At 40.8% G+C, this 13,882-nt stretch overlaps 1 protein-coding gene across 47 annotated transcripts in view; it reads left to right on the top strand.

Annotated features, from left to right (window-relative positions):
• The window catches only part of OSBPL6 (oxysterol binding protein like 6), a 214,829-nt gene that overhangs the window by 123,379 nt on the left and 77,568 nt on the right, over window positions 1–13,882 (top strand). For all 47 annotated transcript variants that reach the window (XM_081579572.1, XM_081579545.1, XM_081579540.1 and 44 more), the window contains one exon: window positions 2,156–2,413. In XM_081579572.1, coding sequence (XP_081435698.1) covers window positions 2,312–2,413 — 102 coding nt within the window. In that variant the 5' untranslated portion in view covers window positions 2,156–2,311. The remainder of the gene's footprint in view (window positions 1–2,155; window positions 2,414–13,882) is intronic.

Below are 13,882 nucleotides of genomic sequence, written 5' to 3'. Positions count from 1 at the left end.
TGCATCTGAAACTATACTCATGACCTGCTGTCAATCCTGATTGCCTTTGGCCAGCTCTTGCTTGGAATACCAGAGACCTGGGAATCATCCTGAGCCCTGCTGTTTCCCCCTCCTTGTGTGTGTTAGTCGCTCAGTTGTGTCTGACTCTTTTGCGACCCCATGAATTATAGCCCGCCAGGCTCCTTTGTCCATGGAATTCTCCAGGCAAGAATACTGGAGTGGGTTGCCATTTTCTTCTTCAGGGGATCTTGCCAACCCAGGGATTGAACCCAGGTCTCCCATGTTGCAGGTAGATTCTTTACTGTTTGAGGTGCTAGGGAAGCCCTTCCTCCCCCTTATCGGGACCCAACTGACAGGACCAGGTGCCGAGTGGTCCTGCCACCTCTCTGGTTCATCATCTTTTATTTTCCAATTGGGCTTCCCTTATCTTCTTTACTTCCGCATTCTGGTTCTGCTCCTGGACGCCAAAGTGATCTTTTTAGCAAACAAAGCTGGTTATACCTCACCTCTTTACGGTCTCTTAGACTTAGGATAAAAATCTAAGAGCTGAACATGCCCTACAGGAATTGAACTCTGCTCTTCTTTGACCCTCATGTCACTGTCTCCATGTGTTCTGATCGTATTGACCAGCATGAGTTCCTAGATCACACCCAGTAGGACACCCAGACACCTGGTTAACTCCTTGTCATCTTTCAGATCTCAGGTCAAACCCACCTGCACAGGGATACTTCTGACCTCCTGACCCAGTGAGTTCCCCTTGCCGTGTGTCCTCCTAATACCCCGTGTATCTTCATCCTTTTTTGATTTTTTTTCATTGTCTCTGCCCCTGGACTGAAAAGTTCAGGTCTCACTTTTCTTTGGCCTAAAGACTGCTATCTCTTCATCATTAGCAGATTTTTTTGTTTGTTTGTTTCTGATTTGTGCTAAAGCACTTACCCAAGGGTCTATGCTTCCTTCAAGGTATTTAGATTGGGCCTGGAACTTGGCCTTCCACTCTATTAGAAGAGGACAAAGTTCTCTTTAGTTTTCAGTCTCTTGGGACACAGATTGTTGTATAAGCTTTTCATCTTACACTATTATGCTTACCTTGAAAAAACATTTCCCAGCAACCTGTGTTGCCAGTTGAACAACAGGGACAGATTTTTAGCCATAGTAGTTATAGTGCAGACTTTTCCTTATATGAATACAAATGAAAAATGACGTGGTTCTTGGCTGTGGATAAGTGAAGCAACTTCATCATTTCCCCAGTACCAGGACATGCCTGTCAGCCTGCAGATGCTTGTGAGCCTGTTGGTGTTGAGAGTCATACGTAGGTGTGCTATGGTCTTGAAGTACAAGTAACTGTGCATACGTGTATCCCTTCAGTTCAGTTCAGCCGCTTAGTCGTGTCCGACTCTTTGCGACCCCATGGATTGCAGCATGCCAGGCCTCCCTGTCCATCACCATCTCCCGGAGTTTACTCAAACTCATGTCCATTGAGGTGGTAATGCCATCCAACCACCTCACCCTCTGTCATCCCCTTCTCCTCCTGCCTTCAATCTTTCCCAGCATCAGGATCTTTTCAAATGAGTTAGCTCTTCGAATCAGGTGGCCAAGGTATTGGAGTTTCAGCTTCAACATCAGTCCTTCCAATGAACATTCAGGAGTGATTTCCTTTAGGATGGACTGGTGTATCCCTTGATCCTTCCCAAACACTGGATCATACGATGCACAAAATGCATCAACTCTTTTCACTTTTGTCACAGACTTCTTTGTGTTGGATTTAACTGTCACATATATGAAATGACTGAACTTAACTGGCAACAGATATGCATGGCGCTCCCATTATAATCCCTTGAGCAGGGGAAATTGCATTTCAGGGGAAGCAACTGATGTACTTTGGCATGAAGGTCCAGGACATAACACTGTAATTTTCTTTAAAACAATGAGAATACAGTGGAAGAATATCACTTTAACATATGGTCTCTTCCTGTTTTCCATGTTGACAGATGTTTGCTACATATTAACACTTTTATCCTCTACCTTAAAATCTAGAAGAAATAATGTCAGAGTTCTTCCTCTCATATTTGTTTCCTAAATAAAATGATTTTTAATGTAATGTTTTTTAAAATCATTTACATGAGGTTTTTTGTTTGTTTGTTCATTTTGCTTTTAGGTGTTTTGGACACCCTCAATACTTGTCTCCTCTTTTCTAATCAAGCCTGATTCATGAAATGGACTAAAGCTGAAAAATCACCTGCTTCTTTGTCTGTGAATTTGAAACACGATTGGCATGGTCTTCAGTGCGTTCAACTAGACTGTAACTGCAGCTATGAGTTCAGACGAGAAGGGCATATCCCCTGCTCATAAAACATCCACCCCCACCCACAGAAGTGCCTCCTCGTCAACGTCCTCCCAGAGGGACAGTAGGCAGGTAAGAGAAGAGTATAAAGTGCGTTTTTTTTATTTTGGAGCAACTGTAGTACCATCAGGATATGATGGGATTGCTAATTAAGTCTGAAATTTTTGTTGTGAAGATTTTTATTACCCAGGAAAACTCACTGTGTTCTGTAGATCTGCCTGATGATGTCATGAAGATCTTGCTCTTGCTTTTCTATAATTTAGAATCCTTTTTCAGAGTACAAGCCAGAGGAAGAGTGGCTAAGTGAAGCCCTCCGTGGTCTCCTCATGTCTCTACCTGGGGGCAGAAGGTGGCTTCTGGAACGTGAATGTTCTGCTATTTCTTCTTCACTTGTGGAGGTGGAAAGGGACCTGGCATCTTCCTACAAGTCTCTCACTGGTCTGCCATGCACTAACTTCTGTTTGGAGTTTCATGGAATCTGGTAACAGATTCAGGAATGAGGTTACAAATATAATTGTAGAATCATGAAATTGAATTCAATAGAGAAATTAAATTATTATTGCTTAATTATTCCATGTAGCCCATTCTGTAAATTATTTTTGTTTATAGGATACTTTATTACTACTTTGGGCTTCCCTGGTGGCTCAGCTGGTAAAGAATCCACCTGCAATGCAGGAGACCTGGCTTCGATCCCTGGGTTGGAAAGATCCCCTGGAGAAGGGAACAGCTACCCACTCTAGTATTCTGGCCTGGAGAATTCATAGTCCATGGGGTTGCAAAGAATCAGACACTACTGAGCCATTTTCACTTTATTACTACTTTAGTGGCTATTATACAGGCATGGTTGTATGGAGATTAGTCATATGAATACGCTTCATTTTTGCCCAGTACTTAACTGAATATTATTTGCTGTTATAATCTTATCTTGTGATACACTTTCACAATAAGCAGATGTTAACTTTGTCTAAAAGCTTTCCTTTTGGGGGACATCCAATTAGCAAATATTATTGTGCTGTTTTTTCCCCTCCAATTTTATATGTTCAGAGTATTTTGCTTAGTTTCTAGAAGTGCACACCTCAGTTATCTGATATTCCGTAGTACAGACTTGGGCCTTGAGATGCCAGTTCCACATGAGAATTCCTTCTTCTAGATAGTGGGAATGCACTTCTGGAGGTGTTCCTTAGAGAGCCCTCAGTCTACAGATTTCCACTCCAAACTCCCTTTCCTATTTCGAAGAGGACATCTACATTCTGTTCATTAGAAGCAGTTATGTCATTAGCTGAATCTGTGATTACACATAGGTATAATGTTTATCGCATTACATCTGTAGAGTTTTAAAAAAGTAAGAGTACCATGAATGAAAACACTTTTAAATTAAATTACTACTGCACACTAAGATGCTAAGTTGGCAATTTCATGCTAACCTTCACCTGCCTCTCTGTCCTCTCTTGTCATGGCTTCTCTGTTTTCCCCCTGCCCTGAGCATTTAAATTGAGAGGCATTTTAAGCAGTGTGGCCTTCTGGCTGCTGAGGGAAGGAAGGGATCAACCCTGCTCACCCTGGAGAACTATGGCACATGGAAGAGACTGCTGACTGTTGCAGAAACATCTGTCAGGCTTAGTTGAACTGTCTGTTTTACCTGAGCTCTGGGGTGAGCATGCAAAAAAACAGGGAGGAACTGAGACTCTGGTCCACCAGAGGAGGTTTGGAGGTGGAATATGTGACTCCTGGCTGGTTTGTGGATGGAAGGTTTTATGATGGGAATAAAATAGCATGTCTGCAAACTGATAATGTATTCTAGAAAAATAAGAAACATTCAAATGGTTATTCTTCTTCAAGGAAAGAGTTTACTTTCATTCCTGTTTATCTCAGCAGGGGGAAACTCTCCCAAGTATTTTCTCTTCAGGTTCCTTCCTACCTCCTCAAGGGAGAGGGAAATAAAGAACCATTCTAGTTCTTTTCCCTCCCTGTCTCATCATCTGTTAAAATCTGGTATTAGCTTAAGGAAAGCAGAAAATGTGAGTGATCTTGTGACAGAGTATGATGTAGTAGTTTTTAATGCATCTACTTTTTGTGTGATGGCTGTTTTCATGGTGAAGGACATACAGAAAATGATGAATTAGTCTTCATTGAATGTTACCATTCTCCCGATTTGACTGACATCTATGTAGATGGTGCCAAATTGCAAAGTCCATCCCTGTTTCTCTCCTAAATTGATCATATACACAAAGGCTCTAGCACATAGCACATGCCATACAGTGGTGACTTCCTGCATATTATTTGCCTGCCCTTCCCAAGTTCTAGTTCCAGATCATGAATTACTTGATTGGGCATTTCTACTTAATTGTGTCACTGTCACCCTAAATCAGTGTGTATAAACCAATTTACTATCAGGATAATCATTCTCTTGTGGACCTAAGGCCAAAGTCATTTCTTTCTTTGATTCTCCCACATTCAATAGGTTAACAAGTCCCATTGATTATTTCCTCCTTCATAATATCATTATTTCTTTCTAGTCTCACTGCTCATTTCCTAGCCTAGATTCTCATCACCTCAACCTGGGGTCCTGCAGAGTACTCTTGCTTCACTGATTCCTTGTGGCCTCCTGAGCTCAAATTTCCTGAATCTGGAAGATGCATGCTCAAATTATTTCAAAGACTTTCAGTTCCCTACATGATTAAGGCTAGATTTCCTTACTTAGTATCAAGAGACCACCATGATTGGATCCAGCCGCAGTGTCCTGTTTTCCTCCCAACCTGTACAGTCTTGTCTGCTCATGGCTCCCAAAACTTCCTTATCTCCATCTCTGCTCCTGACTTTCCTGCATGGATTCCCACCACCCTCCTCTCAACTCAATACTGCCTGTGCTTCAAGGACTAGTCAAGTGACACTCTCACTGGCCACTAACCCACGCTGTCCTTTCCTTTCTCTGAGCTTTATAGAACTTTTTGACAATATTTGACACTTTCATGTTATTATGTACTGATCTCAACTGTATTGCGAGCTCTTTTAAACAGACTTCACAGTCTAATTCTTCAGAGACAAGCCTTGCACCTCAAGTATTTTAATGTATCATAGAGGATATTTTTAAAGACCCGAAACAACATTAGTCTTATCTTTTTATTACAGATTTTCCAATCCAGATTTATTTATCCTCATAGATGGGTATAAACAAAGAACATCTGCCAACTGCATAGTAGTAATTGGCTGCCCTTCCTGTCACTAAATTATGTAGCCCAACCAGTGAAGGAGGGAGAGGAGATGGGAAATGAAGTGATTTAGTGCCCCTGTGGTTTCACGGTTTCTTCACCAACGAGAGGGTCAAGGTCCCACTTAGTATTTAACAATTTGGAAGACTTTAGTAACTGCTCCATTTACACTTTGTTCAAGACTGATATTAGATGTCAGAATATCTAACAAAATTGGCTGTATCTGTGTATATGTGTGTTTGTGTGTTCAACTATGATTCTGAAAATGCAAGAAATATACTCCCTAAAATTTTAGAAGAGGAAATAGGTTGATTAGATGTCTAGGACTTTTGCATAACCAGCATTTCCCAAAATATGGTCCAAGGAATGCTTGTCTCTTGAAATGTTGCATGAAAAGAGGGTTCTGCTGTCAAGTAAATTAGAGAAATGCTAAACCCAGTCGTTTTTTGCAATTAATAAATTAAAGACACCAATAAATCCTGCAGCCAGAACTTGATTTAACTGAGCACTTCTTGAATGTGATAGATTGTGGAGCTTTTTTATTTCCCTAATGTTTGGTTGTTGAAAGTCCAGATTCTTCTTTCTATTTCAAAATGGGAAGGTAAAGGAACACTGGGCCCAGATCCCAAATGGCAACACTGGACTGGGCTCAGGGTTGGCTTCCCTTTGGATGAGGCATTTGCTCTCTCATCAGCCACAGTCTCTTCCTCTCCTTATTGTATTTCAGTATTTTGTGTTTCCTGCCTGGCCCCTGAAAGCATTTGAATTCACGAACCCTGACTCGGGATGTCAGCCAGTTGACAACAATAATATTTAAGTGACCAAGGGAGAGCTCCACTTGGATACTAAGAAGGCATCTCAAACTTAACATGTCCAAAACTGAACTCTTAATTTCTCTCTCAAATCTGCTCCTTCCCAGTCCCCCTTATCTCAGTAAACAGCAACTCTGTCCTTCCGCTGGTGAGGCCGAAAACCTTACAGGAGCCATCCTCGACTCCTCCCTTTTCTTCACACCCCGCCTCCAGACCCTCAGTGAATCCCATTGGTTCTGCCTTCAGGATGTCCTGAATCTGACCACTACTTCCCTCCTCCTCCCCCTCCGCCCTGGTCTGAGCCACCATCATTCCTCACCCAGACTATGGCCATATCCTTCTATCTGGTCTCCCTACGTCTACCTTTGACTAACCTTCAGGTCATTTTTCACAAAGTCGTCAGAGTGGTCCCTTTAAAGCTAAGTCAGATCAAGCCTCTCACCTGCGCCCAGGCCTCCAGTGGTTTCCCATCACTCTCCAAATATTTGAACTGCTGACCATTGTCTACAAGGTCATTCATAACCTGGATCTGCATATACCTTTCTGGTCTCATCTCCTACCACGTTCCACTTAGTGCTCCCCGGCATCTTCCTTAGATGTGCCAAGTATGCTCCCCACCTCAAGGACTTTGCATTCTGGGCCCCCTCAGACCAGCTTGCTTTTCCTCCAAGTATCCCCAGATATACTCACACTCTTGACTCATTCTCCAAACGTACCCTCTTTGGGCAGCCTTCCCCCACCCTCCCCTGTGTATCCTCATCACTCACTGTCCTCTTACCTGCTTTTGTCAACTACCTGACATGTTGCGTATTCATCTGTTTACATTTGTAGCCCTTTCCTCTGCTCCTTATCACTGCAGTGCAGGCACCCTGGAAACAGAAGTTTTATTTTGTCTAATAATGTCTCCCTAGCACCTTCTACAGTCCTGGCGTATAATTTGTCTCGGAATATATTTGAATAAGCAAGTTGAATGAGAGATTGGCATGGAGAGGAAGACTGTGAACCAGGTTCCAGAGGCCTTGGTAGCTGTGAAGGAATGATCATGCAATTGGGAGATGACAGCAAGGAGAGAAAATAGTATAGTCAAGAGTTGAGTCTCCCCAAAACAGTGGGCTTTGAAAGTAGAGGAGGGATGGTCCAGAGGTGGCAGAAGGTACCAGGAGAGCACAGACCCTCCTGCTTGCTGCTGATGGCAACTGTACAGTAGAATAAATGACTTGGGGCTTATGTAGGCAGAGATATCAAACAAAAACAAAGCAATAGGAGCATTCTGCATAGATGTTAAAACTATTGGTGGGGTGGGAGATAACTCTAAAATAAAGAGTTGTTGTTTCCCAGTCTCTCATAGTACTTATTTTGCAGTAATATTATGTAATTGGCTTATAGCAAGCTGATTGGGTTTTGTTTGTTTTGATAATTACCCTTATAATTACATTTTTTAGAGAATTTTTTGCAGTATACAAGACTGAGACCACCCTGTTGAGACAGTTGCAGTAGTTTGGGATCAGGCCAAGGATCTACATTAAAAAAAAGTTGGTTTTTTTTTTATACGGACCATTTTTTAAAATAATTTTTTTTATTTATTTATTTTTGGATGTTCTGGGTCTTCGTTGCTGTGGAGGCTTTTCTCTAGTTGGGGTGAGCGGAGGCCACTCTCTGGTTGTGGTGTGCGGGCTTCTCACTGTGATGGCTTCTCTTGTTATGGAGCACAGGCACTAAGGGACATGGACTTCCATAGTTGTGGCTCCCAGGCTCTAGAGCAAGGCTCAGTAGTTATGGCACATGGGCTTAGTTGCTCTGAAGAACGTGGGATCCTCCCGGATCAGGGATCGAACCCATGTCTCCTGCATTGGCAAGCAGATTCTTTACCACTGAGCCAACCAGGGAAGCTCAGATCTACATTTTTTAAAGTGAAGCCTCTGTTTGGAGCCAGTGCTTATTTTTTACTTGTGTCGTTATCAAACCATTTCAGAAGATCAGATACTGTTGCTCCAAGAACTTGGAATTTGGAATGAATAATTATCAGATAGTGTTAGTTGCTCAGTCGTGTCCAAATCTTTGCGATCCCACGGACTGTAGTCTGTCGGGCTCCTCTCTCCGTGGGATTTTCCAGGCAAGAATGCTGGAGTGGGTAGCCATTCCCTTCTCTAGGGGATCTTCCCAACCCAAGGACAGAACCCGGTATCCCACATCTCAGGCAGATTCTTTACCATCTGAGCCACCAGGGAAGCCCAAGTACCAGATGACAGTGTCTGTTACTAGAGTGAATTGTTATAGCTCTACCGAGTTAGACGTGAAAGGCGCACATGAGGCAATCTGTTTGTTTAATGAAAAATCAAAGAAAAAAAATACCAGCTATCCTTATAATGATTTAAAGTTTACAGAAGCTTAGAGATCATAAAATAAAGAACTTTTTAAGGAAAAAAAAATGATATTCCTAATAAGTCATAAGAGGCTGGTAGTTAATTTTCTTGCCAGTGTTTAATAAAATGTGTATTCAATATTATGGTCAGTGATTACAACTAATAGAAGATTTCAATTACATGGGTATCTAAAAATGTTTCCTGGGACTTCCCTGGTGGTCCATTGGTAAAGATCCCACATGCCATGTGGCACAGCCAGAAAAGAAAAAAAAAAAAGAATAAAGTATTAATAGTAAGAAAAAAAAGTTTCCTATACATTATCTACAACAGTTAACAAAACAAACCATGGCCCATTCAGTTAATGTCCTCTGGTAGCATGGGAGGCTGCCCCAACAGTGATTCCGTGGGACTCAGGTAACCATGGTCTGGTTTACCAACACATAACCACCCAGTTCTGATATCAGCAGCATCTGCTCTATTTGCAACTTTCATTACTAGTGAAGAAGATGTCTAGAAAACCAGAAAGTAAAAATGTTCCTCATTAACAACTATGCTTTGTGTACAGGGTTTTCATAACAAGTTTTATTCTTGGACAAACAGATTGATAAAAATATCCCCCAGCATATACACGAACTGACTTGGAATATTTTTCTTCCAGTTGAATCTCTGAAGTATCTTTTTCAAATAGCTTTGCTAAACCAAGTTACTGCTTTGAAATATAGTATCTTTATTTTCTGAATATGAAACCTATTTCTATCTTTGGATTGTGAAAAATATAATGTTCCCCAAACAAAAATATTCTCAGTTCTGGAGAGAAAAATTCAAGCATTCTTGATTTATATCTAACTTCCAGTTTAAATCATCTTCAGTCTTATCAGTGAGGAGGAGTATAATTTGAAATCTTCCAGTATCTAAATAGAAAAATTTTAGAATTCAGTGGATCCAGGGATTTGCCAGATAACCCTGGAACCCAGCTCTCAGTTCAGAGAGAAATACTAAAGTGAAAAGTGAAAGTTGCTCAGTTGTGTCTGACTCTGCGACCCCATGGACTGTACGGTCCATGGAATTCTCCAGGCCAGAACAGTGGAGTGGATAGCCTTTCCCTTCTCTGGGGGATCTTCCCGACCCAGGGATCAAACCTAGGTCTCCTGCATTGCAGGCAGATTCTTTACCAACTGAGCTATCAGGGAAGTGGTGTCTTAACCAGAGCGAGACTGATATATAAAGCCCTGGGTGCCAGGTTAGTTTAAATTCCTGACTTGCTTCCAAGTTAGCCTTTTGGTGATTCCAGTCATCCCAAGGAACCTAACTTTTAAGACTTACGACCAGTGTTGATGGGAAAAATAGTATCTGCTTGCAAAAAGTCACATTATGACCAACTTTTGTGATTTAGGTGCATTTTTAAAATTGGGTGTTCTGAGAAGTCCAAATATTAGGCACAATTCATGAATAATAGAACAGTACCAGCAACAGCTGCTATCTCATGCGTTCTCACTATGGAAGGCTGAAATAGCATCACTATTTCAGAGAACTAAACTTTGGTATAAAGTGGTGAAATATTCTGGCCACAGCTAATGAGCAGCTAAGTCAGGGTTTGCTCCCTGGAAGCCTGATTCTGGAGTTCCTGTTCTTGACCACTCTACTGTATGCTCCATAGTAGGGCTTGATGAACGGGAATGTCTGGGGAAAGGGCCTTCTGTACTTGTCTAAGTGAACTTTGTAACATGGCGTGTCAGTTACCCTTGAGTTATGTATTGCCTCCTCATTTTCTCCCTTAACAATAGCAGTAATTTTTCACATCCTCGTTGGCCTGGGAAACAATAGACCAGAAGGTACATAGATGAAAATATTAATAATGATTGCGAAGTCCTGGTATTAAAGGTGAATTTTTGTACTTTGTGCTTTCCTGAATGTTACATTTTCTAGACTTACACTACATGTATTTCTTTTGGAGTGAGAAGTTCCAATCATTTTTGTTTACTGAAAACTACAGTTAGCCTTTTCAATGAAACGAAATGAGCAGCCCCACAGATTTCTTGCTGTCCCCACCATTTGGAGATTGCTGTCACTGCTGCTTGGTGTTTACGGCATGTGTTCAGTCCGTGTCAAATGTGCTGAAACTGAGACCACTGGAAGGAAATTTGCCACCTGGCACGTAGATACTCATTACCCACAAGTGATTGAGAACTCAGTGTTATCCCAGAAAGAATCTGTTTGCTGCTTGCCCTGGTATGTTTGCAAAAGCACTTTGGTTCGCTCCGCCTGCCTTAGTTTCTCACTTAAGGAATTATTTTATTACCTTCATCTGGCTGGTTTGGGTTAGCCTGTTTATAGAAGCAAGTCTGTCCGTCTGTCAGAGCCAAGATGAATGCTGCCTGCTGGGTTCTTAGGCATAACACTAAATGGAGAGAAACACAGTGTAATCAGTTATGAACCCCAGAGAGTCTCATTCCTAGGTCACTGACGAGGTCTGGGAATCTGTTGTTTGCAGAAGCTTGCTCAGGAGGTTGTTGTTCACCCAGGCTGGGACACAATCGTTCCTATAGAACACATTTCAGGTATTTCACTAGGACCATAAAAACATCATCCCAAAGGACCATACATCTGCAGATTTGCTTTATTTGACTTTCAACTTGGACACAGAAAAAATTACCATCCCTCTGTCTTAGTAATTCTCCTAGGTTGTGTCAGAAAAGTGTGTAATTTCCTCGGTTCTGTCTCATCACAAGAAAAATGTGAAGTGATGGACATTAAAGCCCTCGGCATGTCACAGCTCTCGGACAGATCAGTGTTACAGCCCTGTGTTACAGCTCAGTTTTATTTAGAAAATAAAGGAAAATACATCCTCGAGGTGTGAGGGCATGCCGACCCAAAAGACATGAAGAGAAGAGAGAGAGAGGGAGGAGAGAGAGAGAGAGCATGCCTCTGAGAGAGAGAGAGAGAGCGCCCTGGCCCTTTGGCTCCTCTTTTTATATGTTTTTTCTCCTCCCCCTGGGCCTGCACTATGTAAATTGGGCTAGCCAGGAGAGCTGTTTGTTCTACCTGAGGTCCTCACTCCAGTCCTTGGACCTTCCTTTGTTCTATTTTTGTGGGCTTTTCCCTTCCTTGTCTTTTAGCCACAGCCATTCTGGACTCCTTTTTTCTATTCTAACTACCTAACAGTTGTAATTAAAATACCTTCACAAAAGTAAAGAAAAGCCCCATGCATCTTGTGCCAGCCTTCTTGACCTCAAATCCTAGTTAAAGAGCAGATTTTGTAGTAATGGGAATAGCCAGGTTTGATGAGGTTTCAGGGAAATGGACGCTGTCATGCACTACTGCTTGGCATGTTAATTAATTCCGATTTTCTGGAGGGAAATTTTGCAGTATGTATCTAAAGTCTTTTAAAAAGTCAAACCATGGGACCTGGTAGCTCAGCTTCTAAGAAATGCATTTTAAGGAAACAACCAAAGATACATGTAAAGATTTCTGTGTAGAGATGTTTGTCAAAGTATGTTTATGATGTTGAAAAATTAGAAGTAATATTCAACAAGGAGTTCATTTAATAACCTTACTCATAGCCATACAGTGGAATATTGCACAGCTGTTAAAAATGTTTTTAAAATGTTTAAAGCTCTGAGAAAATTACATATTGTTAAATGAAAGAGACCCAGGTATTAGATTGAAAATATAGTATATTTCCAGTTTTGTTTTTAAGAATCAAGAGTATATGCTCATTTAAAAAGCTGAAAGCAAATATACCAGGATATTGGAAGAGTTTATTGCTGGTTGTGGGTGGTTTTATTTTCTTTTTTTCCCCTCCCCTCAAATTTCTGCAGTGGACATGTACTGCTTGTATAGTCAAAAATGTTTCTTTTTAAAGGTTATATTTTATGGGTTAATGTGCATATGTATGTAAAACATATATATGTTTAAAACAGTATATGGAATATAGTAAATACAGTAAAAATGTCATCTATTTTAATCATAAAATTGTAAGCCTTAACTCCATAAGATTTAAAATTAAATGAATATGAAGTATATACCAGATGGGACACTTAAAGCAAGATTTTAAAACCATTTTTGAGGTGCTGTGAGCAAAACCTGTGCCCCTCTTTGCCCTCTAACTATCTAAATTTATCTCATAGAAATTTAAGCATGTTTTCCAGAAAGTGAAACTTGGACACTGTATATTATTATAGCAAATATTTGTTCATTCTTTCAGCAAATATTTTTGAGTACATATAGGCAAAGCATAGATATATCTGCTCTGAGTTTACAAGGGTAATCAAAACAAACCAACTCTGCCTTAAATATACATATATCAATGTTTATATGATTTTTTTTTGCTTGTATTGTTAGCAAAATCTTGAGTGATTATCATACAGAAAACCTTTGTCTGTTCTGGGTCATTTTAATAGCCTTATAGAAAAGTACAAATTAACTTGACGTTAGTGTTCTTTTCTAGTCATACAGAACTGTTCTCCTTCCTCTTATTAACTCTGCATGTTCCAGAGCCTTTGCTCTTGAAATGGCTTCATATTTGTCCCTTTTATTTGCCATTCAGTTGTAAGTGCTGTAATGAGGTATGATCATAGTTGCTGGGTTTTTAGTAGTTTTGCTGCACGTTTGTGAGTACAGGTAGGGAGCAAGCCCACAGGTAAGTTCTGGTTCTAGTGTTACTGAAAGGCAACCATGGGAATGAAAGAACTGTTTATTCATATGCCTTTTACCACTTCATAGTCAAGATTGCTGAGCTCCTCTTGGCTATAAATGGACCACTCGATGGGGCGTGATTGTATTTCTTACAATGCAGGGTTTCCAACAACAGACGACTTCAGTGTGGGGCCATAGCTGTTGGCTGTTAACAAGCTTGTGTTTCTATGCAGCAAGAGTCAAGGATGTGATGACTGTTGGTTCTTCCCTCAGGTTTTCCCAGGTGTGCTGTGTGGAATTTTCCCAGCCACTATGTCTAAAGTTTTCTACTTTCATTCATCTTAGTGGTGCTTATATGGAGATTTATTATTAATGTAATTCTGCTATCTTTCAGTAAGAGCAAGAAAATCATTACTATAGAGAAAGTAGTAGAATTAACTGCTTCTTCAGTCATGGCCTTCTGGCTTTGGTGATTTTGGTATTTTATGCTATTCCAAAAATAATAAAAATAGTCCCTTTAAG

This window comes from Giraffa tippelskirchi, chromosome 3 (assembly GCF_054371585.1).
Source record: "Giraffa tippelskirchi isolate mGirTip1 chromosome 3, T2T-mGirTip1v1.2.pri, whole genome shotgun sequence".
NCBI classification, from domain to species: Eukaryota; Metazoa; Chordata; class Mammalia; order Artiodactyla; family Giraffidae; genus Giraffa; species Giraffa tippelskirchi.
Note: the sequence above shows the minus strand (reverse complement) of the source record. Positions and strands in the feature narration are given on the sequence as shown.